We start from the raw sequence: 23,923 nt of genomic DNA, 5'->3' as shown, positions 1-23,923 counted from the left end.
ATCTCGACTTCAACCAACTAGGAGGAGACTCCAGGGCCGACGCAGGTCTTGCTGGAGGGATTACGCCTCCCATCTGGCCAAGGAGCACCACGGGGTGCTGCCGGAGGAGCTGTAGGAAGTTTGAAGGGAAAGAGAGTCTGAACCGCTCTATACATATGATGTGACACAATGATATAATGTGTTGATTGCAATAAACATGGCTGCACGGAGGAACACACTTTTAAGTCTGTCCAACATAAATCCATGCAGATGTAGGGAGAGACGAGAGGAAGTGGTCGTGGGGGTAAATCTTCTTCAAAACCCCGTGCTCCTCTCTTCCCTGACTTTTATTCCAACAATATATTATATTTATTAAAGATAGACTGAGCTTCATACACTCACACACACACACACACACACATGTGCACATAAAACTCGCAGTCATTATTACAAGAGTTCAGGACAGGTTTATAGACTCAGGAGAGGGAGTTAGGCTCATTAATTATTCTAATGTGGTTTAATGGGAGTGGCTCCAATGGACTGGACATGTTCTCTCTCACTATCTCTGGGAGGATGTGGTTGAAGTCAGTGTTAGACTCTGATAACATTGCTCTCCTCCCGCTCTCTCTCTCTCTCACACAGGCATACGCGCATACTAAGATTCCCCCAGAGGACGGAGTTTAGCGTTTTATCTGTAGCTGTGAGCTGCGAGGGGTTAGAAGCCGATCCCCTGGAGTACAGTCGGCATGGCGAGGGGGTTGGGGGGGGCGGGGGAGCATCTTTAACATCAATTAATCTTCCGTCTTCCTCGCTTGTCTTCTCATTGGTAGACTCTTTCTCTCACTATCCTTTTCTCTACTAGTTATTGCTCCGTATACGCGCAGTGTGTCTCTGTGCCGTCTGGCCTCTTTGGCTCAAACACGAGATGTAAAGGCCATTCCCATCATGCAACAGTGCATTATCACTCTGTGGCTCTCCAGCATCAGCATAAACCCTTTATAGTGTAATCACCGTAACGTGTGCCCACAGACACACATGCAGTATGTATAAGCGCACACATATTTCGCAGTCACACTCCACTCTGCTCTTCCTGGCTTTAATGTAATCATGGACCCTCTTTCTCCAGCTGACCTGCTGGTCTGATAGATTCCATATAAATCCTAAAGGTTCACATGTTGAGGCACATTCATACACTGACATGAAGGGAAAAATAAGAAAAGTAAACATAAGAGACAGTGGACCAACTTGTGTGAACGCTACATATTTGGTCCTTGTTACCATATTTACCTCCCGCCAGCCTACTTTTTTTTTTTTAACCTACTTTTCAAAGGAAAAATTGCTCCGTTATTAGGCATCGCAGTATATTCCACAATCGTCTATGTCTCGTAGCACTCTGTCAGTTCCGTGTCACTCTCTGGTGCACGATAAATAAAGCTATTCTGCTATTTACTATGTAAATTATTACTATTCTGCTTTAGTTTGACTGAAAATTCTTATTATTTAAATTTTCATTGTTGAATCTTTGAGCTGGGATTCAAATTTAAACAAAGAAAAAGCTATTTTATTTCTGATTGTTAGAAAATAGATGTGTGGATTTATTTTTCTCTGTCCAACAAAGCATAAATAACAAAGTGTATATACCCGTCACTAGGAGAACTATGCAGGCTGTGGCTCTAGAGGGAAACGTTTGAAAAGATAACCCTGATGATGTCACCAGGGTTATTTGGGGTAAACCTACATAGTGGATGTGTGGGGTTTGAAAGAAGTGTGCATTCAGGAGGCATCGATTTTCTAAAGATGAAAATAAACTATCCTAAGTTGCATTTTGGGAAATATAAGATCCAAGTTTGTTAAGCTTGATCCATTCCGCAAAATAAAAACCAGGATATCTCATCCTCCATATTACCATCCTTTTTTAACATCTGCCTCTTGGGAGTCCTCCAACTTAATGTGAGTACCATCAGAAAGTTAAGCATTCATACAAATCCAGCGTCATTGTTCTTGTATCTATTCCATTCAGATTTTTAGTCAATGAATCATGGCGTCGCAGCCTATGCAGTTACATCATGTGGGTAATAAAGGTTGACAGGGCTGCAGTAAAGGGAGAGTGATGTGTCTACGGGACTGAACCAACAACTCCAGTGAGTCATCTAACTTTCTGTGGCCACTGTCTGTCCTCCTGAGGTCACTTACTGAAAGGCGTAATAGATTTAATTCATCATTTATGAGCCGTCATTGTTCAGCCCCTGTCACTGAAGGGGCAGCGCCCCTATCTCACTTATCGCTCATCTGATACTATGCAAAATACGGGAATGCAAAATACAATAGATGAGATGAATTTTATTGAGAAATTAGGTCATTTTGCAGCAGAGAATAGCAGTGTGGGGTTTGGCATTTAACTTTTGCAAGGCTAGCAGATATTTTAAATTAAAAAAATGAACTGAATATCAATGTGAAATATGGTGCTGTATGATATATATGTAAAAGAACAACTTGTTGAAAAAGTAAAAGTGTAACCTTGAAAACAGTTTGTTTCTGCAGCTTAGGGCTCCGAGTCTGTCGCCGTATATATATATGTTGTTCCAGTGTATCTAAACACTCATCCTCTTCCCTGTGGTGATCCCATTACAGCTAAATGTTACGTGTGTGTGCTTAGTTCCCACAGCACCTCCGCAGGAAGTGGAAGTTTTAGCTATCAACTCGACTACCATCCGCTTCACGTGGAACCCTCCGCCTCAGCAGTTTATTAATGGCATCAACCAGGGGTACAAGGTAAGCCTCCGCGTGTGTGTGTTAATGTTATAGCACAAAGTTCAGCACTAGGTACAGATGTTTGTTCAGCCATTCTTGTAAAGATAAAAAGACCTTTGTCTTGATGCTGTTTTTTTGTATGTGCAGGATCTCGGCTGTGATGCGTGAGAAAAAAAAATTATGTAATGTCTTTTTAAAGTAAAAAGAAATCATATACATTTCTTTTTTATAAAAACAACCCCTGCTCAGATACTAAAATTGAAATAATATTAAACATGCTTTGCTGCAGACAATACATAGCCAGTATGTTAATAATAGTTTGACTCCAACATTTTTAGCAGATTCCAAAAAACAGTCCGTAAAACAAATCTATTCATCTATTTCCATGAATTTAGCAGTTTAAATTAAAATAGATGCTCTAAAATAAATCCTTTTCTCTCTCTCTGTGGGTGTGTGAGTAAGTGTAGTGAAAACCTATGAACCTCTCATAGGACTTTCAGCTCAAAGGCCATGGCCCAGAATGCACTGCCTCGCTCTTGTTTACCCATACGCTTAGCCCAGCCAAGTGAGGGATCAGCTCCAGGTAGAAATGAAAATGACTGATGGAGGGAAAAAGAGAGGGAGGATTAAATGGGGAAAGAGGAGAGGAGGTGTTGAGAAAATAGGGAGCGAGAGACCGAAGAGAAATAAGAGATAATAATAAAGAAGCAGGATAATGGGGAGCGGGTTTGAATACTGTGAGTGATCTATACGTAGTAGTTTTGGTATGTGATTTATTATTCACTTTATTGTGGCAACCAACCCCCAAGGAACTGATTAACATGATAAAGAAAACACATCAGATTCTTGCTGTGCATCACTGGGTCCACCCGTGTGTGTGTGTGTGTGTGTGTGTGTGTGTGTGTGTGTGTGTGAGTGTGAGTGTGTGAGTGTGTGTGAGATTGTGAATGCCGGTGTCTTTGTTGGCTGATAAATACTATATGGCTTTCCTTCTGTTTGATGTGGCTCTCTGATGCTTTACCACTCTGAATTAGTGGAGCCTCTCGCTGCTGCTGCTGCTGCCGCCGCACATGTGGGTGTTCATCTTCGCTCGTGTTGTTCTGGTTAGCAGGACAGTAGATAATGATATTAATTAAAAGAGGATATGAAGCAAAGCCTCATCTCATCTCATCCCCCCCACAGATCACTGACTGTATACAATACCCTTAATAATATAGCTCAAAACTGATTGCCGGAGGGGGAACCAAAGAGCCACTCGTGACAAGTCTTCCATTTATATGTCTTTGAAACTGTCTTCTTCCGTACTTCAGATTTTCTTTAGAGTGAAGTTTAAGTCAAGGTAACGTTTATCTATCTAGCAATCAATATGAGCGTACTCGCAAACAAAGAGCAGAACATTCGTTAAACAGATTCCATTTGAATGATCATGGTTATATAAAAGGCATTGAGAAAATAAACTCAGAAATAATAAGCACCGTCTAGCTCAGGACTCAGAGATCTTTATGACGAATGTTTCCTGAGGTTCCACGCTTCCAAGCAGAAAGAACACACTGTTTTTTTTTTGTTTTTTTTACCACCGTGTTGTTCTGTCTATGCCCGAGTCCACTCAAGGACAGCGCTGTGTACTGCATGCGTTCTTCAGCACACTTTTGGGTTTCCATTGCAATCTGGTTCAGAACGCACAAGTCACTAGAGCAACAGCAGACCCAATCATCCCAGCACCCCTATCAAAGTGGACTAGCATCAGATGCTGGAGGGTTCCAGATTCCACACTCTTTTACTGCACCCAAACTGTACTGTGCTGATAATAAAGTAGGAGAGAAAACCTCATTTTACCATGACGGACTGGGTGCAGTGTGTTGCCCTTTGGCCAGAGAGAGATCCAACTGTCTCTGAGTATCACCAACTTTTTCCTAATAGGAGATCCTGTGGTTTTGATTGGGTTGCTATTGCAGATTGTAGAGATGATACGACGAAGCAGTGTGTGTAGTGGAACAGCATTCACACTGTTGATCTACAACGTTCTTTTTTTTTTTTTTCGTCTTGATTTGGCAACATAAGTGTGTTTCTGCAACACTTATTCCACAAATCTATTCAAAGGAAAATGTGTTATGAACGTTGTCGCGCAACAATCCACAACACCTCCAGAATGCATCATGGTTAACGAGCAGGAAGCATATTGGCTGAATAAACAGTAAAGTAGATACGGTGCGCTCGGTAGAGTGCAGGTCTCCACCAGGTGTGTCTGCAACAACCACTGCTGTATTTTGTGATTGAACCAATACAAGCCACAGTTGGCTAACCCCCTGCATATAGACACCAACAGGCTATAAGGCTTCATAAAACACACACTTCATCCAAACTCAGATACAAGCGGTTAGCACATCATCCGAAACAGCTAAAGTGAGCCACAGAGCAGCGGCCCAGAGGTTCACAGCAGAGTGTGTATGGTAGTTCAAACCCCCCCCCACTGAGTAGCATATGGGGGGGTCGAAAGAGGCACTCTGCTGTGTCATCAATAGTGACCCTTATCGGCCACAAATAATAATAAATATCAATACACAAATATCTATAAACCGCGCCGGTATGTCTGGGCTGCGCCCATAATCACTTTCTTGTTTACTCATTCACTCCCTATTTAATGGACTATAAGAGTTTACTGTGTAGTGAGCCATGAATTGAGATTTTTGACACTTATTATGTTTGTGTCATAACTTAATGGTGTTGAGTCTCACAATGAAAATGTTCCTGTCTATAAAATGCAACGCTTTGCATTGTGGGATTGTTAGCAGAGCTAGTGTACATGCCAGGAATGTGCAAAAGCCCTAAATGGAGCTGTGGTTTGTGAATGCTGACATGTCGAGCTGACAAAGTGTTTACGTCTTACTGGCAGGTACAGTGGTAGATACTTTGTTAATTAGGGTATGGACAGAATACCTCAGTATTATATTTCAGCTTTTCATATAGACAGTTGAAAGAAACCCTTTATGTGAACGTAGACTAGTGGAAGACAAAAGGCGGCCCGGAAGTACTGTAGAACTTGCTCTCTGGAGAAACTCAAAACCAGTGCTCTCCCTTTAACATACAAGGCACTTTAGATAGGAAACTCAAATTATATCTAATAATGATACAATTATAGTAATGATATATATATTCAGGAAAAGGTAAATAATAATCATAGTAAGAATGCCCTCTTCCACAGTAGCTCTAGGGGTCATCATCATATATATTTTCCATCATAAGCTCTAAAAGACTTAAAAGTTTTGCTTTCATTAGTCTTAAAGTACAGAGATGATTGTCCACAAAGTCCCAACTGAAAACAGAATAAAATGGGTTTAATTTTCCTGCATGTGGATGAATAATTTAGCTAGGAGTATTAGAAATGTCAATGTCATGATCCTCTCAATGTCCTTCATGTTAATACCCAACGCAATATTTTTTCTCGTGAGAGGAGCAAGCAGTTGGATTTTGATTGACAGCCAGTCCTGAAAATCCTCCCAGAAGTAGTGTTTAAAATGGACAAACAGATGATCAGCAGCTTCAATTTCAGTGTCACAAAAGTTGAAATTATTGTGATCAACATTCAATCTCAGTCGTAGCATTTCACTGGACGGATGAATATCATTCATTCATTTGAAATTCGGGCTTTTTTTGTCTTCCAGGATACGTAATACAGTTAGATCTCTATTTCTTAATGTCTGAGTCTGGAAAAAGTGAAACGATGGTGTTTCTATTTGATCTAGTTGCCCGGCGCTCTTCTTGCCATAGCTCCGCATCAGCGTCGACTTAAAATGACGTTAGATTCAGGTACGTTTGAGACCGAAGACGAAAAGTGAGAGTAACAAGTTGACACAATCCTCCCTGATATCAGGCAAAGAAAAATGTAATGAAGAAATGTTTGATTCGTGCATTGTGCATTTATGGGAGTGAAGATTGACCTACAGTTCAAGTTTCCACATCACTGACAACAAGATAATAGGGAGTCGCACAGTGTGGAGAAAATGAGCGTCGGTCACAGACTGCGTGCCGTCAGTGATGCATACAAAAACAATGTAGCGGCTCTGTTATGGATAAATCCTTTACTGTGCCGAAAATAAAGCAGAAAAAAACAGACTGGCGCTTCGAGACAGCAGGTGAGACGGTGGAAGTGTTTGCAAAGAATTGTGGGTACAGGTCAGAGGTTTGATCAGATACAGAGTGACTGAGACGCCGAGGTAATGGCTGCATGTAAATGTCTCATCAACAAAAGGCCATTAAAAAGACATTTTGAAGTATTGAATTATACACAACTTGTTTTCCCACGAAAACTTGGCGGTAACTTCACATCTCAGCCAGTTATTGTTTAACCAGGAACTATAAATATGGCTCCATATCACAGTGTTGCCCGTGGCTTATCTCTCATTATGAATATTTAAGTGTATGCTTTTCCCTGCTTGTTTTTGTAAATAACGCAATAACGCAAACCAAACTGCTGTGGTTCTGAATATAAATCAATTCTTACAATAGAGACAAATTAATTTTTCATTAGGTTGGAGTGATAATCAAACTTAGTGTTTGTTCTCAGATGTTGTTATGACTGCTAATGGCCTGCTGGTAGGAATTTATGTTAAGAGCTACATTCATACGTTAATAAACGCTTAAATTTGAGATGCAGATCAACTTTTTTCAAGGTAATGAAATTAGTAAAAAATAGCATTCGGCAGTTTTAGACTTTAATTTTTGGTAGCTTGGAGCTAATGCTGCCTGATTAAAATGCTGATTAAACAAAACAATAATGGAAAAATACAACAAGCCAATAACTGAAAGACATTTTAGGTGTCGTGGTGATCTGCCGGATGAGAGAAGATTCAGTAGACTTTACTGGGAGCCTAGACGTCACCACTGACCATCTTTTCTCACTCAACACAGCTGCTGGTCTGGCCAGAGCAGTCTCCGGAGCGCGTCATCGTGGTGACCATCACCCCAGACTACCCCAGTTCACGGCACACGGGATTAGTCAGCGGACTCAAGAAATTCACCTGGTACTTTGGCTCCACCCTCTGCTTCACAACACCTGGAGACGGGCCCCGCAGCCCGCCCACTCTGCTGCAGACACACGAGGACAGTGAGTACACACACACACACACACACACACACACACACACACACTTCAACGTGAACAGAACAGAACACAAAGAACAGCCTCTCCTGTGAATAATAATGACAGTGTATTGACTTGTTTGTGTTCAGTCCAGCTGTTTCTATCAGTGTGAAGCACAGCTGTGTACACACCGTTTTCTCTCAGGCCCCTACTTTCTTTTGTCTCCTTTATGATCTTTTTTGTTCTTTGCCCCCCCCCCTCCCTACTTCCTTTTTTTGTCCACTGTGTCTTTTTAAAGGGAATTGATTCATATGTTTTCAGACATACTGTTATTTATAGCGTTCTGCTCCATGGATAAACATAATAGCTGCCACTCCCAGTTGCAAGTAGACATGCACACAGTCACACCGTCAAATAACCCCAATAGCCCATAGGCAGACAGACAAGCAATTATTAACAACCAGCAATTATCGAGTGGAAAAGGGATATTAGGAGCCATGTGTACGCACACACAAAACACTCACACACACATGCACACACACTCCAACACAGCCGTGGACTGGTATTGATTGGGTGCTGGGCGTGCTGCAGGGTTAACGGTGGGTGTAATTCTTGCTTGATGATAGCTTTTTGTGTGTGTGTGCGTGTGTGCGTGTGTGTGGGTGGGTGTGTGTGTGTGTGTGTGTGTGAGTGTTATTGAATGTCTTAGATGAATAGCTTCATCGCTCTGCAGGGAGGGTGGTTAGAGAACCACACATGAAATGAGAAATGACAGGCATGCGTGCACCTGAGTGCACGTGTGCGTGTGATTGTCAATGCCGATGTGATTAGGAGGTGGTGTGTGAAGTTGGAGAGCAGAAAGTAATAGGCTGCATGGACAAGAGGGTGGTGTGGAGGGATGCTTTTCCAAAAACCATACCGCCGAAAGAAGTTAAAAAGCTAATATGGTCTTATGTGATCTGAATTTGTGATTTTTCTTTTTTCAGCACCTGGACCCGTTCGCCACCTGAGCTTCACTGAGATCTTGGACACATCACTCAGAGTCAGCTGGGTCGAGCCTGAAGACAAGAACGGCATCATCGTCGGTTAGACCATTTAAAGTATCTCCGAACTCTGTAATGAGGGAAGCTTGAATTAGGTTTAGTTAGCATTTTCTTGCAGAAAGTAAAACACACAAGGATCAGAAATAATTCTATTGAATATACTTCACTTAGAATTTCAACAACAAAAAAAGAAAAAAATAGATATGAACTCTTAAGCTCGGTGCGAACACGTTGTTTCAAGTTGAAGTTTCCTCTTAAGCCATAACCACTCTCTCAGTCCAAGAGCATTTTTTTGTATATTGCCAGGAAGTGAATTATTTCCTGCTTTGTACATGTTGTGCAGTCTTAAGATCCACCAGACCCCTGAATTCCAATGCATGTGACTTTAAAAACTGAGTGTGCTCCAGATATCCAAAGGTTATTATCCTTATGGCTCTTTTTCACGGCATGCATAATAATTGGAGGGTGCTTTTGTACAGTAGGTGTTACCTCACACCTCCACAGTAATTCCAGTGAACAATACAGGGTGTACAGTGCCTTATGATCCAGAGTGCAGAATGACTGATAAAAAGAAAGAAAAAGAAAGAAGTGAGCATCCCAGCAGCAGTGAGAGAGGAGCCTTACAACTTTTATAGTTTCTTTATGTATTCTCCAATTAGTCTTTTCTTTTCTGTCTGTGCGTCCACAGACGTCCCCCTGTCTCCGACACTGTGTTGGTGTGCATCTGATTCATCATCAGCTAATCCCTTCTCTCTGCAGCTTGTCTTTTCACATTATCTCCAACATGCCCTCATCCCACGCATCCCAACACCCATGGTGTTGTTTGTGTGGCGCATCACAGAGCTCAAGCCCCGTCCATAGCTCTGTTAGACAATGGCGCTGGTGAACACGACAAGCCGCTGTGAATGAAGCGACTTCACTTCATCGAGTGTGTACGCTTATGTGTCTGTGTGTGTGTGTGTGTCGACATGGCCAACATCCATCAGGCACCTACAAAACAAGATCACAGAAACAGCGCAAGGGCTGCAGTGGCTTTAAAGTCGGCTTACACACTCAAAGAGGAGCTGGGAAAACGAAAATTCAATCAAGGTCACCTTGCACATTTACTCTTTCCTCCTCGACCTGCGTTTCATCCAGCACCTGGTGAGCACGGAGACAGATGAGGGACCATTCAGCCTCTCCAGGGCGTTACTTACAAGTGGCCTCCGCGTACACACACACACACACACACACACACACACACGTTAGAAGGTGGTGGAGTGTGATGCATGACTCTGAAGATGCGTAGGGACAGACAGGGATTTTGACTGTAGTTACCCCTCCAGCACTCCTTTCCTCCTTTTTTGGCTCCGCGCCTCTCATTATGCGCAAGCGTGTGTGCTTGTGCGTGTGTGCTTGTGCGTGTGTTTGTGTGTATCCGTGTCTGCTCGTGTCTATATACGCCTTTATTAACCCAGCGTGTGCTCCACACCCTGCAGGCTACGTGTTGTGGTGGGAAGTTTCTGGCGCCGAGTCGAGTCGGGAGGAACGTTCACTGTCCAACTCCACCCTGCAGTACCAGCTCACCGGCCTCACCTCCACCACCGCGTACACGCTGCAGGTGGCGGCGCTCACCGCCGCGGGGCGGGGCGTGGTCACGCCCTCCACCATCTCCACTGGAGTCCCACCAGGTACAGTAAATACACACAAAAGAGCCGCTGACAGTGGATGTTAAGGGAAGATTTTTCTCCTGTGTGCGTGTGTGTTGCAGAGTAAATATGACTGATGAGCCCTCACGATGCCATTGTCTTTCCTCAGGCTGATAAGTGGCTGTTACTGTGCATCCATGAATCATCACCCACACAACCAACACACACGTGCACACGCACATGCACTCGCAAGAGTTAGTCGTTTACAGCATCTTACAGAGCGCTTTAGTATGTGGTTTATTTGTGTGTGTACCATGTGCACGCCATGCTTGTGTGCATGATGAGTTTGTATGATTGGACCAAGGCCAAGTTGCAATCATTATTAGTGCTGATTAACTGCAAATGGCAAAGTGGAGGGAGTGTAGAGAGGGGAGAGAGAGAGAGAGAGAGAGAGAGAGAGAGAGAGAGAGAGAGAGAGAGAGAGAGAGAGAATCAAAGAGCAGGACTGAAGAAGGGAGTGCAGATAGATACATAATGAGGGAAGAACAGAGAACACAGAAAAATGCAATCCGCAAAGAACAGAAGACCAAAGTCTCTCAGAAATGGACTGAGAGAAAGTGGAGGAGAATGGAGGGGAAAGAAACTTGCTCATACAGCGGGATTTTTTGTCCTAACAATTTCTGATTACTAATTTATGAATAAAAGCAGTAAAAAAGTGAAAGCAAGATGGATACAGACAGTTCATAGATTCAGAGGTTATTCATTAATTCATGAAAGCAAAAGACTGAAGGAAAGACTGAGGACTGAAGATTAGGAAAAAGAACTAAAGAATGAGCAGAGAGAGAGAGAAAGAGAGAAAGAGAGAGATACCGAGCATAGATTCTTGTCTTGTTTATTTATTCATGTATTCATGGTGTTGAGAGAATTTTGTCATTCATCTGAGCATGGGAGCTGAAATCAACATCCAACATTACAACCATTACAAGTTTGCTGCATGCACTTATGCAGCAATGGCTGCTGATACCTAAAATTGTGTCGTGTCGCACACGTGCGCCAATGCCGCATCCAGAATAAATATTGTCTTGTTTCCAATAATAACTGGACCCGGTCATGTTATATAATCTGTTTACCAAACAAACAAAAAAAACAGATATTCTACAAAATCTGTCTGATGTGTCCCAGTGTTCTGGCGTGTTCCAGCACACGCCGTTTGATTTAACACATCAGCTTTACAGATCTGTGTTCTGCAATGTTCAGCAAATAATGATGCTGCAGCAGAACTGGAAGGATTACAGTAGATCACACCAGAGCACTTACACCATCCGGAGATACGTAGCATCAAGCAAACACAGTGAAGAGAAGTGGCTGGAAAGTGGGTTGGAAGTGCTCGATCTTGTGATGAGTGAGACAATTCAGAGCGGAGTGGATCGTGAGGATTTTTGATTATGCAGTTTTCATTAGCAGAAACAAGCTCTCGTGTATGTAATTTGTTAGGACATTATTTAAAAGAAAAAAAACACACACACAAACAAATACAGGATGTTAGTCCAGTCTGCAGAGCAGTTGTCAAATGTGCCGCCTGCCTGACCAATGCCAAGTCAATTCAACAGCTGTCAGTGAAGAAGTCTATTCAGAGCCAGCTATAAATTGTGTGTGGCATTTGAAAAGGTGGAGTTGTAAACCTTTCATTGGAATATTTAGTTCTGGTTGAAGTGTGCATACAAAACGTATTATTATTCCTATTTGATTTATTCCAGGTGGACCAAAAAAAAAAGGAGAAACTCACCATCCGGAGCAAATCATAACAGCCTTGTGGTTGCTTGTTGTTGACCAGAGTCAGTGTAGCTCTATATGACAGAAGCACATTTTCAAACTTGTACATGCCAAGGAACAAACTTGCTGCATCAATGATGCTACTGTCAGAGAATGTCCTTTGTACTGTAAGCGGATTGACTTGATTTCTAATTGTTCCGTCTTCTAATTATTGCAACGTGATCTCATCCCTATTCGTCATATATGGATAGCCTTTAGCTTAGCATCTCCAAAACCAAAGGTTCTCGCATGGTTAACGTGGTTGAGATAAAATAATCCTTCATTAGTCTCACAGCAGCAACGGGGAGAATGCAAAAACAGCCAGACATCAGTCAAACAAGATATAGAAAATAATGAAAATATAATAGTAGACAGACTGAATGAATGAGTTTACATTATTGCACATATGAAGTATTGATTTTGCACAGAATATTGATATATTCTATTAAATGATTGAATAAATGAAGGAATTGTCAGTTAAGATTAAGTTAAGAAACCGGTTAGGTTTAGGAAAAGGTCATGTGTTGGATTAAAAATAACTATAGAAGTAAAATCACCTGATTCAGCGACGTGACGTCATGTTGTCAGTAAAAAATAACTCACAAACACCATATTTTATACATTTTTAAATATTTAAAGTATAACAAATGTTCTTGTTGGGAGGAAGGAAACTGTAAGATACAAAGATATGCTACACCTGAAACATAAAGCACCTGTCTGTCAGCTCCATGTTGTCAGCTCTGTGTATACTTGAGGTGTATTGGGTTCAGACGATCAGATGCAGCTCGATTTGTCAGCCGAGCTCTCACCAGCGTTCAGCTTCTCCACCACTGGTCAGCCACGTCGCACTTTTCCTATCGCTCATTAATTTCACGGAGCTGGAACAATGTTAGAATAAGAATGGGTCAAATATAATTTATGAGGCTTGCAGCCTACTCAGACACTTATAGGCCTTAAATGGACTTTAGTGAACTGTGCATTTAATTCACCTCTCGCCTCCACTGGTGTACAGATTTATCACTCTGTATTGTGTTGTCGACCTTGGAAATATTAATTAAATTGCTCTGACCAAGAGAGACGTACAGCGGCTGCATAGGCACATGTGCTTTAGTGGAAAAAAAACATGTTTTTTTTTTCTGTTACCAAACTTTTATTTTATTGCATGAGCACATAGACATATTTAAAAAAAAGCCTTGGCTCACTCTTACTTAAAGGCTTTTTGTTATTTAAGTCATTATTGGCGACATGATTTCATAATTCTTAACATTTCCTTCTTCTCTTCCTATTATAAATGTTATTGCACATGTATTAAAGATGAGATATGTTGCAGTTCTGACTCTTTTTTTTTTATAAAAGCAATATTTTGTCTTTCATTAATTTCTTTTGATCCATTCCTTTGAAATAGTGCTCCATGCTGTGACGCTACAGTCTTTTTCTACTTGAACAAAGCACTTTTATTTTTTCTATTCTTTTTGCTAATAAATTGTTATTGTTAATCGTTGCTGCAGCACCAGCAATTATTTTATTTCAAAGGATTTCTAAGTCACCATTGCAATATCACAAATAACATTAATATGAGCGCAACGATCCCGCGGGTTTTGGTCAATAGATCTTTTATGTTCGTGTAAGAATACAGTACTAGCTGCATGAGAGCAACGTCCTTCGCTGTTCTTGATGGCTTTGAGTAAAGCAGTGCTCCTTCTGTGTTCTATTCTGCAGAACTTCCTGGTGCGCCATCTAATTTAGTCATCTCCAACATCAGCCCTCGGACCGCAACGCTCCGCTTCCGCCCTGGTCGTGATGGCAAGACCGCCATATCACGATGGATCGTAGAAGGCCAGGTGCGTGTGTCCGCGTTTGTGCGCGTTGTCCTTTTGTGGTTCGCTGCTGATTCTGAAACGTAACGTTTTTGGACGAACTATGTCCTTTTAATGAACAGGTAGTGAAGGAGGACGGAAAGGAAGAGGTGTGGGGAGTTGTCTACGAGAAAGAAAACCAGCCTGATGCAGACACGCTGGAGATACCTGACCTCACGCCGTTCACCCAGTACAGGTGAGCAGCAAACGTCCACCGCCTGCACAAGAGCGTAGTTTAACACACACACACACACACACACACACACGCACACACACACACAAACTCACTCACACACATCTCACTCTCCGCCAGTTTCTGCAGTATTGCAAGACTCAGGTGAAGTTAGATAAATCACGCAGACTCACAGAGAGACAGTTCCATCTGAGACTTTTCTGTTTGTCAGCACCTTCGCAGCTGCTGCATGCAGATCCTTATTACCCTCCTGCAAACTTGCTAGAGGGAAGAGGTGGGGAGGTGAGGCGAGGAGGTGGGATGAGGGCAGGGGAGAAGGTGATGAGACAGTGGGAAGGGCAACAGAGAACATTAAAGAGGGGAAGAGACACAGGGATAAGAGACAAGGAGAGGAGGAGGAGGAGAGAGGAGTGTCTTTAATCCCTGCTCAAGGGCCGTGAAGAGCCTGCAGTTTATAAACGTGATCTATTGTCACTCTGAACAGCAGCAACACTTCCTCCTCTCTCTCTCTCTCACTCTCTCTCTCTCACTCTCTTTCTCTCTCTCTGTATCTCTTTCTCTATAAATCTCTCTATCTATCTTCTGCATGTATCAGTCTATCTGTCTATCTCTGCCTCTTGCTCTCTGTATCATTGGATTCATGTGCAATGGGATTGCGGTGTGTGTGTGTGCGTGTGCGTGCGTGTGTGTGTGTGTGTGTGTGTGTGTGTGTGTGTGTGTGTGTGTGCGTGCGCACACACGATGTACACTCACAGGGATTATGTTGTCACAGGCGACACCATTGGGACATTAGATGAAGTGATGCACTTGTCTGTATTTCATATCCCCCGCTTTAAGTCCCTCTTTACACCCTGCTTTCTATCTCCCTGTACAGGAGCCAGAACTCATAGATGTAGTCTCTCACATGCAGTCTGCACTCTCACACGTTTTATCACTCACACCCACACCGAAGCACGGCTGCATTTAGAAGTTACAAAAGTAACAAATGCTCCCTCGTGGCCGCGTGTGTGTGTGGGTTTGTGTGGGTTTGTCACCGAGTCTGTTTGGTTATATCTCTTTTTCTCAGACATCTTAACAATATGCCAGTGGCCTTTTCAGAAATTCTCTGGTGGAGAGTTCCAGCTGAAGGATGCCATCTAGTAAAATATGTTTCAGTTGTGAAGCAAATAACATGAATATAACAAATGCCCTGAAAGGTCTAAAATAGCTTTTCTTCGCTCTAACTGTGAAGTCTGGTCGTCTGGTTGACGTGTCCTATGGTATTTTGATTTGAACATTACACTGTGTTATTGGGTCAAGTGATCTCTCGCAATTAAAGTAATAAAGTAATTATAAAGTAACCTCCTCTACAGTTACTCAGTTAACAATATTAGACAGCAATCCATACATTTACTATTGTACTGTCATGAAGTTGGTGGACTCAAAAGAGACAGATTTAAGAAGAACTGTTGAAGTATAAACAGCAGAGGCTAGTTTGGGTCTAGCTCTAAAAACATTGGATCCTACATTACCCACAATGCAGCTCAATATCATCTTTTTGTGAGACCTTCCCTCTCTGTTAAACACCCACATATTTTAAACTCCACAACCCCAATTTGTAACGTTTTTGTTAGGAAGTCTCCAAACCTCGAGAGGCTACACCCTGATAAAGTCTCATTATTTTCAGTGTTGGAGGTCCCCCTCCAGTCGACATCATGCAACCGTTATCGCTGGATGACGAGCACTCCTCATGACAAATGAACTGTTGTGTAAAATCAGTGCAGTGTCCCTCTGACTGTTGCTCTCTGCGCTCCCCAGGTTCAGGATGCGGCAGGTGAACATTGTCGGCTCCAGTGCCATGAGCGCCCCCTCCAGGCTGATTCAAACGCTGCAGGCTGCCCCTGACACTCACCCCTCTAACCTCACCCTGCTGTCTGCCACACAGACCAGCCTGCGCTTCGACTGGAAGGTACTGAAACACATGAACACGCACAGAGACACACGTACCTCTTTAAAACAGCTAAGCCTCTCTCTGCCCCTTTACGGTCATTCAAATAGTGCTAATTTGACTGATGAGGATTTTCCTTGCTCTGCATATCTGTGTATTTGCTCTTATTTTAATATCAGTGCATGTGCACGTGCATGTGCACTCACTATCAGCAGGACTGAACAGGTTGAGTGGCTGACAGTCTATAATCAGTGTCTCTCCTTGTTATCAGTGCTAACGCTAATCTGTCAGATTGTCCATTCAGGGCGCGGACTGCTAGCAGCATTAACTGCAATGCAATTTTGTCCTTACTGTCTTTTCTTTTTTGCTCTTGTTCCTGCTCTTCGTCTTTCCCTCTTTCCCTCCCTCTCTCTTTTACTCCCCCATCCGCTCTTCTATTATAACATAAATGGAGAGCAGAGTATTTTTCCATTTAAGAGTTGGAATGAGAAAAAGAGCCTGTCAAATCAGACACAGACACTGAGGCGCTATGGGCTACCTGTGCAGCATGCTAATGGGATTTTACCTGCATGTTAGCGCCCAGTCTGAGCTTTGCTAGGTTTTCTACTGTAATGAAACCATCACAATGGTTTTAGCTACAGCTATTATTCTAAGCTGCATATTAAGGGCAATAAAGCTAATGTGACATTCTGTATTATAGCTACTAAATGCTAAGCTGACCTAAATCACTGGGGTATTTAAAATGGCAGGGTGTTTCACTTCCTTATCTGCAGCGCAGCACAGAGCAACCACTGTACAACGTTGGTAAAAATCTTCTATGGAATTATATGCTGCGGACGGACTGAACTTCTCACTAATGTGATTTTAGGGCACTGAATAATAGGTGGTTTTGGCTGCAATGCATAATGACGCGGAGGTTCACGGGCAGAATAGGGAGGATGAGGTGACAGAGAAAAAGTATGGACAGCAGAAGAAGGGAGGGTGACAGGAAATGAGAGTGGAAGCGAAGAGAGGATGACAGAGTGTGAATAAAACAGGGGAAAGAGGGTGATGGAGAGAGGGAGATCAGGGGACGGAATGTCAAAGGGGAGAAGACAGTAAAAGGTTTTTAGGATGTACTTTAAATTTAGACACGTCACATAAATAACCATATTCTTTAGAGCTACGTAGTGCCTTTTCATGTGTGTGTGTGTGTGTGTGTGTATCTTTGTTTATATTACATTGTGAGGATCTAAACTTGATATTCCACTCGTGTTGTCAGGACCCAACTCCATTCTGGGTATGTTTTGATGCTGCCACTGCAGGGCACCAAAGTTCAAAAGGTTCATCTCATAGAGGCTTTATTTTAGGGTTTAAAGGCCGTTACAATATATATATATATATATATATATATATATATATATATATATATATATATATATATATATATATATATATATATATGTATATATGTATGTATATATATATATTCTTAGTCAGCTTGTTACATGAGTTACAGAGGTCCTACATGATCCCAACAAGTTAAAGCAGTTTTGGTTATTTCACATTAACATTTTTGTTTTTGTCCTTTTGTTTTTTGCGCTGGTTTGAAGTGGGCGGGGCCCTGCTGGATAAAGGTTGTGTCACATATTTCTGTCCAACAATGAAAGTTGATTTGATCAATTAGTTTGGTGGGTTGTTTGCTTTAGTTGTCTAGTGGCTTTCAATCAAATCTGATCATTACATTACATTACATTACAGTCATTTAGCAGACGCTTTTATCCAAAGCGATCAAACCACACTCACACAGTCTTGATGTGTTTTTAAGTATAAAATGAATCATAAATGATTGTAAATTATGTTTTATTTTCAGATTTTTTACTTATTTAGTTGTGAATATTTTTGTATCGTAGAAAAGACTTAGGTTTGGGGCAGGGCTTGTACTTGTTTTTACCTATTTACTGTACGTGTGTCAGAGTATCTGAGCACTGTCCAATCTTTGTGCATGTATCGGGTGAATTTTTGGTTGTGTGTGTGTATTGTATTTCTCCGCTCCGCTAAGGACCTGATGTCGTATTAAATCTCATAAGTACAGGCGGGTTATCGCTCCATGTTAGTTATGAGGAACTGTGTCATATTGCTTCACAGCAACAAGCTGTTGTATGTCAACCAAATTATCATTTTACCAAAATTGGTTTCTCGTTCAATCATCCTTTTCAGCTCTTTCTCTGTATAGATAGTTCTTCTTTCATCAATCACAGTCAAAATTAATTAAATTCACCAAGTGAAAGGATGGCACCAAGTGGTCAAGTGCTGATAAATTATTAGACAGATCAGTATTGGCACACTGGCCTTCACTTATTAAGCTTTTGTGGAATAAGGTTTACATTATTAAAAAAGAATCTGCCTCTGAAAATAGCAGATATCTTCTAAGTCTTAGTTTACTTTCAGTCTTATCCTTAACATCTTTTTATTTGTTTGATGTTTTGAAACATGTGTGACCTAACTAACAAGGATCATTTGGAGATAACATTATCTGACAACATGACCATATACGTATAGTAGTTAATACACACAGTTGTATCTGTAAAGTATGGCTAACATGATGGTAAACTAAACATAGTCACTAAGAAATACAAAAACAGGAATGACCTCTCTTTAATCGGCTCTTTTGTTGCCCTCCAGCCTCTTCCAGAGTCCGAGTACAACAGCAGTCCAGAGACTGTGGGGTACCGGCTCAGACTGTGGAGGACAGACGGCCAGGGGGAGGACAGGACAGAGGATGTGGAGCCGGCAGGGGGGACCAGTGAGACCACAGTGGAGGGCCTGAATCCCTGGACCCAGTATCAGGTTCAGATACAGGCTTACAACTCCATAGGACCTGGACCGTGGAGCGACACTGTCGCCGCACTCACTGCAGAATCAGGTACAATCACAGACCTCGATCACTCCTGTTTCCTGTTTGCAAGTGTCCAGCAGAGCAGTCTTTTCAACATCGGATTAGCAGGGTATAAGAAGTGAATGGATGAGGAATAAAGTGCACAATTACCATCCCAGAGTTTCCCTTCATCCTGCCACCTCTCTCTGCCCTCTACACTCTCCCTCTATTTCAGTGAAGGGAAGATTGACGGAGAGGGGGGGGGGGGGGGGGGGGGGGGGGTGTTGGATGGCGTTTCACTTTCACCAACAGTGAAACGGCGAGCTGTCAGGGGACATTTTGTAGGTCCACTGTTGGTCATGCTTTAAGTCAGTACTGCCCTTCAAGCCCCTCGGTATTCAAATGTAAATTGTGTTGGTTGTTGTGAATTTGAAATCTTGACCGCACACTCGCATCAATCTCAACCAGCTCAGCACACGCACACACACACTCCCAAATAACATTTTATGCACAGTATTAGGATGAAAGGTTCATGTAGAATAACTATTTGTATTCCTCAACTCCTGAATAAATATGTATCTTTACACTGTGTGTAGTGGGACAGTGTGATGTTCAATCCGACTGAAGTGCAGCAGTTAAGGAGAGCCTCTAGTCCCATCCACAAAGTCTGTTTTTTCCACCAAATTCCACTTTTAACATTGTTTTTCATCGGGGCAATGAAAAGTTAAAGTCTCAGTCACATGTCAGAATCTCCGGGCGCTTTATAGCTTCTTAAATGCTTAGGATGGGTTGAATGCAGAGGACAAATTTCCTGTATCTATGTGACGAAAAAAATACAATAACACAAAATAAAGTCACTCAAAAGGTCAAATATGTCACGTAGTTGTGAGCCTTTGACAAACCTTCAGTCACACCGAGGTTGTTTTTGATCCAAGCTGTCTGAAGAAGAAATTGGTGTGTTACGGATGAAAATATATAACCTGATGGAAACAGTGGAGAAATGTTTTGTCATATCTAATATCAATTTTGTTCATCAGTGGTAAATGACTGCAGGCATAAAGGTTGTTTTTGTATTGTTGCTCTCTTTGTTGACACAATGGGATTCTGTTTATTGAGTGATTGTTTCGTGTTTGTCTCTCATATTCTCAAAAACTCGGCTCATGTCTCCAAAATCAGCATATTGGAGAAAAACGGCAGTAAAGTGGCACCAGCAGGGTTTTCACTGTTGGGTCATGCAAATTATTCATACTTTAATTAATCAGTTTTGTTTATGTCATACTGGGTTTAGCAAACTATTATTCTGCTTCAAAACTCATATTTGGGCGGCATATATTTCTCTAGGGGACCGTCATTGATTTTGATATTGCATTCCGTGAATTTAATCCCATCTGGGTGATTTTGCTCACTATTTCGCATTAATAATTAGAATTAAATTATTTTCATCAGCTCATCGTGTCAGTCCTGTGTAAAGAAAAAGTAGAACATGTTTTCTATTGTTATTTAAAAAAGCATCGTAAAAATATACATTTTCAACATGACTAGAAATAGTGGTCCTTACATGGTCAGGGTAGAGGGATAGTCCACTGTTGGTAATGTAGGAATGTGTGTGTGTGTGTGTGTGTGTGTGTGTGTGTGTGTGCTCCCTAGTTCCATCTGGGTCTCCGATGAATGTGACTGCTGAGGCAGTGAGTTCCACCAGGATCCTGCTCAAATGGTCTGCTCTCCCTCAGGCACAGAAGAATGGAGTCATACTTGGATACAAGGTGTATAAAACACACAAACACACCTACACACAATCCCACCCTGGCGTTCTCACTTGACCCCCTCAGCCCATTATCACTTCCTCCAACACCTTCACACACTTTCACACGCACACACCAAGACATGCACGAAGACATGCACACAATAACATCTAATATGACGTAACAGCCTGTAACCGCTCCATTTTGTTCTTCCTACAGTACTGCTTCTTTAGTATGTCTGGGGGAGTGTGTGTGTGTGTGTAACTGTGCACATATGAGAGAGGCTTTAATGTTTAATACCCTTTCATAAAACAGCAGTTTTTGTGTCATGCTGTTGTAGAAACAATAGCTGGATTATTCATTTATGAAAAATGGACAATAATCCATAAAGCCTGATGGTTTTTTGGGAAGTGCTTTGTTTGTTTGAAGAAAAAAAACCAACATGCAGCTGAGGCAAGAGAAGCATATTTGTTGTGTATACATGCATGGTGTGAAGATGCTTTGTAGATCCTGAATTAGTATTGAAGTCCAGACTTGTGACCCACTTAAGCAACACAGTTTACAATCTATCCACGTCTGCCAAATTTGAGCTCATCTTTTCTTGTATTTTCGTACCAAGTCAGAGAACACTGTCTTGCTGGAGCTCCCCGACAGTGACGCACGTAGTTAACATATTCTTATGTTCAGGTTTGTAAGAAAAGGCTAGATAAATACTGTTGATGGTGAAATGCCAGGTGCACTCAATTTTACCTAAGTGCACCACTCACTGGCAGTCACAATTCTCCCTTTACACTCCCACGCACACCCTCCAAGGGTTATTATAATGCACTCCACTTCCTTGTTTTATTTTAAAATAAAAAAGAAGACACCTACCAGTCCTCTGTATTTTTGCAATATGGCTTTTTTTTGTGCAGTTGCATATATGTAGCACCGCTCAACATCCTTAGGAAGGAATTTAACATGGAGAAAGCACATGCAAAATATTTTGCTAATATAAAACTGGCATTGAGTGCAGCTCTTAATCACCACCCCAAACAAAACACAGCAGAAGAAAGCTTTAAAAAGAAGGAAATTTATCTTCATTTGCATGGACATGGTCGTGTTATAAATACACAAATCTACTGAAGAAACAGGCTGTAAATGTGTGATATGAACCAGCGCCATCCAATATTTTAAAAATGTTGTGTAGAATTCAGGTCATATTATCCACCATGCCCAGAGCACAACACACTCCCCATCTGTGTGTGTGTGTGTTTTCTTGTTCTCTCCTGAGGATCACACTGAGCAGTATGCCTACCATGTTAATAGATGAGAAGTGGCCGCCAGCAGTAGCTCTTCAACACCTCCCGTCCCTTAGTAGACGTTGAATAGTTCTCCTGCCTCCTGCAGTCCTGTCACGCTCTCCTCGTGACTATTTCTGTTTTTAGACACTTAAGAACCGACATTTTCCTTCGAAACCAAATGTGGCAGGGAGTTTATGAACATGAATAAAACTGAGAGAGAACGAGCGAGAAAGAACAGTTCTTGACACATAATCATCATGATGTTGCCAGTGAAAGAGCACCATGTGCTTTTTACTGGTAGTAGATGTTAAAGGATAGGTCTGGTGGGTTTTTAAAAAAAACATTCTTTTTTCTTATTGTCAACAAATCCCATGAAAATACCAAAACTAACAGGCATTGATTCTGTATCAAAAGCTTGATGTGGCCTATTCCTCGGTGCCGCAGACCTCCATTGTCCCAAACACATCAATAGTCCACCTGTTACACTGGCTGACATGCTCCTTCATTATGATGCTCTCTGCTGTGCAGGTTGTAAAGCCCTTTGAGGCATATGTGTGATTTTTGGGCTAAAGTTGACTTGACTTGATGGCGATGGCCATGGGCACTGTGTATTCATTGAATTCCTCATGCACAGCTCTGTTGATTCATTTGTTTGATTAAATATTCTGTCGCACACCAAATGTGCGGCTGAAAGTCCCCAACAAATACACTTTTTATACATCAGGTTTGACTAAAACCTTCATTGCCCAGCTGTTATGGGACATTCCTGTGCTTCCTTTAAAGATTAAACAATATGTTCCTTGGACCTTTTTTCAACCTGCAATAACTGATTTCTGTGCCACATTCGGGCAGCAATCAATCACTTTTTAGAGCTTTTACACTAAAAACAGACAGATATGGGCTATAATATCATCCACTGATAATTTCATCTGGACAGATGTGATCTCTGTATAATGTTTCCACTGTAATACTGAGTGCTACAGACAGTTTGCAACAGTCTGAAAGTATTAAGAGAGTCGGTGACTAAACCTGCTGTAAATTTATGAAAAAAAAAAATAGACCGTCCTCAGCATAAATTGCAGGATTTAACGCTACATATTTGATCGATTTGTGCGATTGCGATCGCATGTGTGACATGTATGTTTGTGTGCGTCTGTGTCCAGGTGTTGTACGGCGAGAAGGACTCAGAAGGCCCCCCCAGTGTTCAGGTGGCAGTAGGAGAGGGGAGTGTAACGCTGCTGCTCGGGGATCTCCAAAAATACTCGGTGTACGTGCTGCAGGTGCTGGCGTACACACGGATGGGTGACGGCCCACAGAGCAACCCCATACTGCTCCGAACCAAAGAAGATGGTAGGATCTCTCTCTCTCTGTCTCGGTCTGATCACTGACCTTTCTATCCAGCACTTTGCTCAACACTTCTGCCTTTTTTTTTTCCTCACCTCTGTAGCTGTTTTTGTTTTTTTTTACCCTTCCCATCTCTGTTGTCAGCACAGCCAGCAGTCTTTCCCCCCACTTCACTGATCATCCACTGGGTTCAGCTCACCCCTCAGACCCCTTCCACAGCCCAGACATGGAGAACACATTGTGTGTGTGTGTGTGTGTGTGTGTGTGTGTGTGTGTGTGTGTGTGTGTGTGTGTGTGTGTGCGTGCGTGCGTGCGTGCGTGCGTGTGTGTGTGTGCAGATCTCCTCAGTAACGACCATGGCGGCATCCCAGTCTGGTCTCCTTGAATATTGAAACACACACACACACACACACACACACAGACACACA

The 23,923-nt window shown here is 42.1% G+C and overlaps 1 protein-coding gene across 1 annotated transcript in view; it reads left to right on the top strand.

Annotated features, from left to right (window-relative positions):
- The window catches only part of sdk1a (sidekick cell adhesion molecule 1a), a 136,848-nt gene that overhangs the window by 84,630 nt on the left and 28,295 nt on the right, over positions 1–23,923 (top strand). Inside the window, exons 19-28 of the mRNA XM_068737439.1 lie at positions 2,636–2,751; positions 7,639–7,834; positions 8,797–8,895; positions 10,332–10,523; positions 14,013–14,134; positions 14,233–14,345; positions 16,140–16,290; positions 18,934–19,174; positions 20,774–20,889; positions 23,315–23,501. Coding sequence (XP_068593540.1) covers positions 2,636–2,751; positions 7,639–7,834; positions 8,797–8,895; positions 10,332–10,523; positions 14,013–14,134; positions 14,233–14,345; positions 16,140–16,290; positions 18,934–19,174; positions 20,774–20,889; positions 23,315–23,501 — 1,533 coding nt within the window. The remainder of the gene's footprint in view (positions 1–2,635; positions 2,752–7,638; positions 7,835–8,796; positions 8,896–10,331; positions 10,524–14,012; positions 14,135–14,232; positions 14,346–16,139; positions 16,291–18,933; positions 19,175–20,773; positions 20,890–23,314; positions 23,502–23,923) is intronic.

Source organism: Cebidichthys violaceus, unplaced genomic scaffold (assembly GCF_023349555.1).
Source record: "Cebidichthys violaceus isolate CVI_PGR_0920_01 unplaced genomic scaffold, fCebVio1.0.p SCAF_79, whole genome shotgun sequence".
In the NCBI taxonomy this organism is placed as follows: domain Eukaryota; kingdom Metazoa; phylum Chordata; class Actinopteri; order Perciformes; family Stichaeidae; genus Cebidichthys; species Cebidichthys violaceus.
The sequence above is the reverse complement of the archived record's forward strand: the minus strand, read 5'-3'. Positions and strand labels throughout refer to the sequence as shown.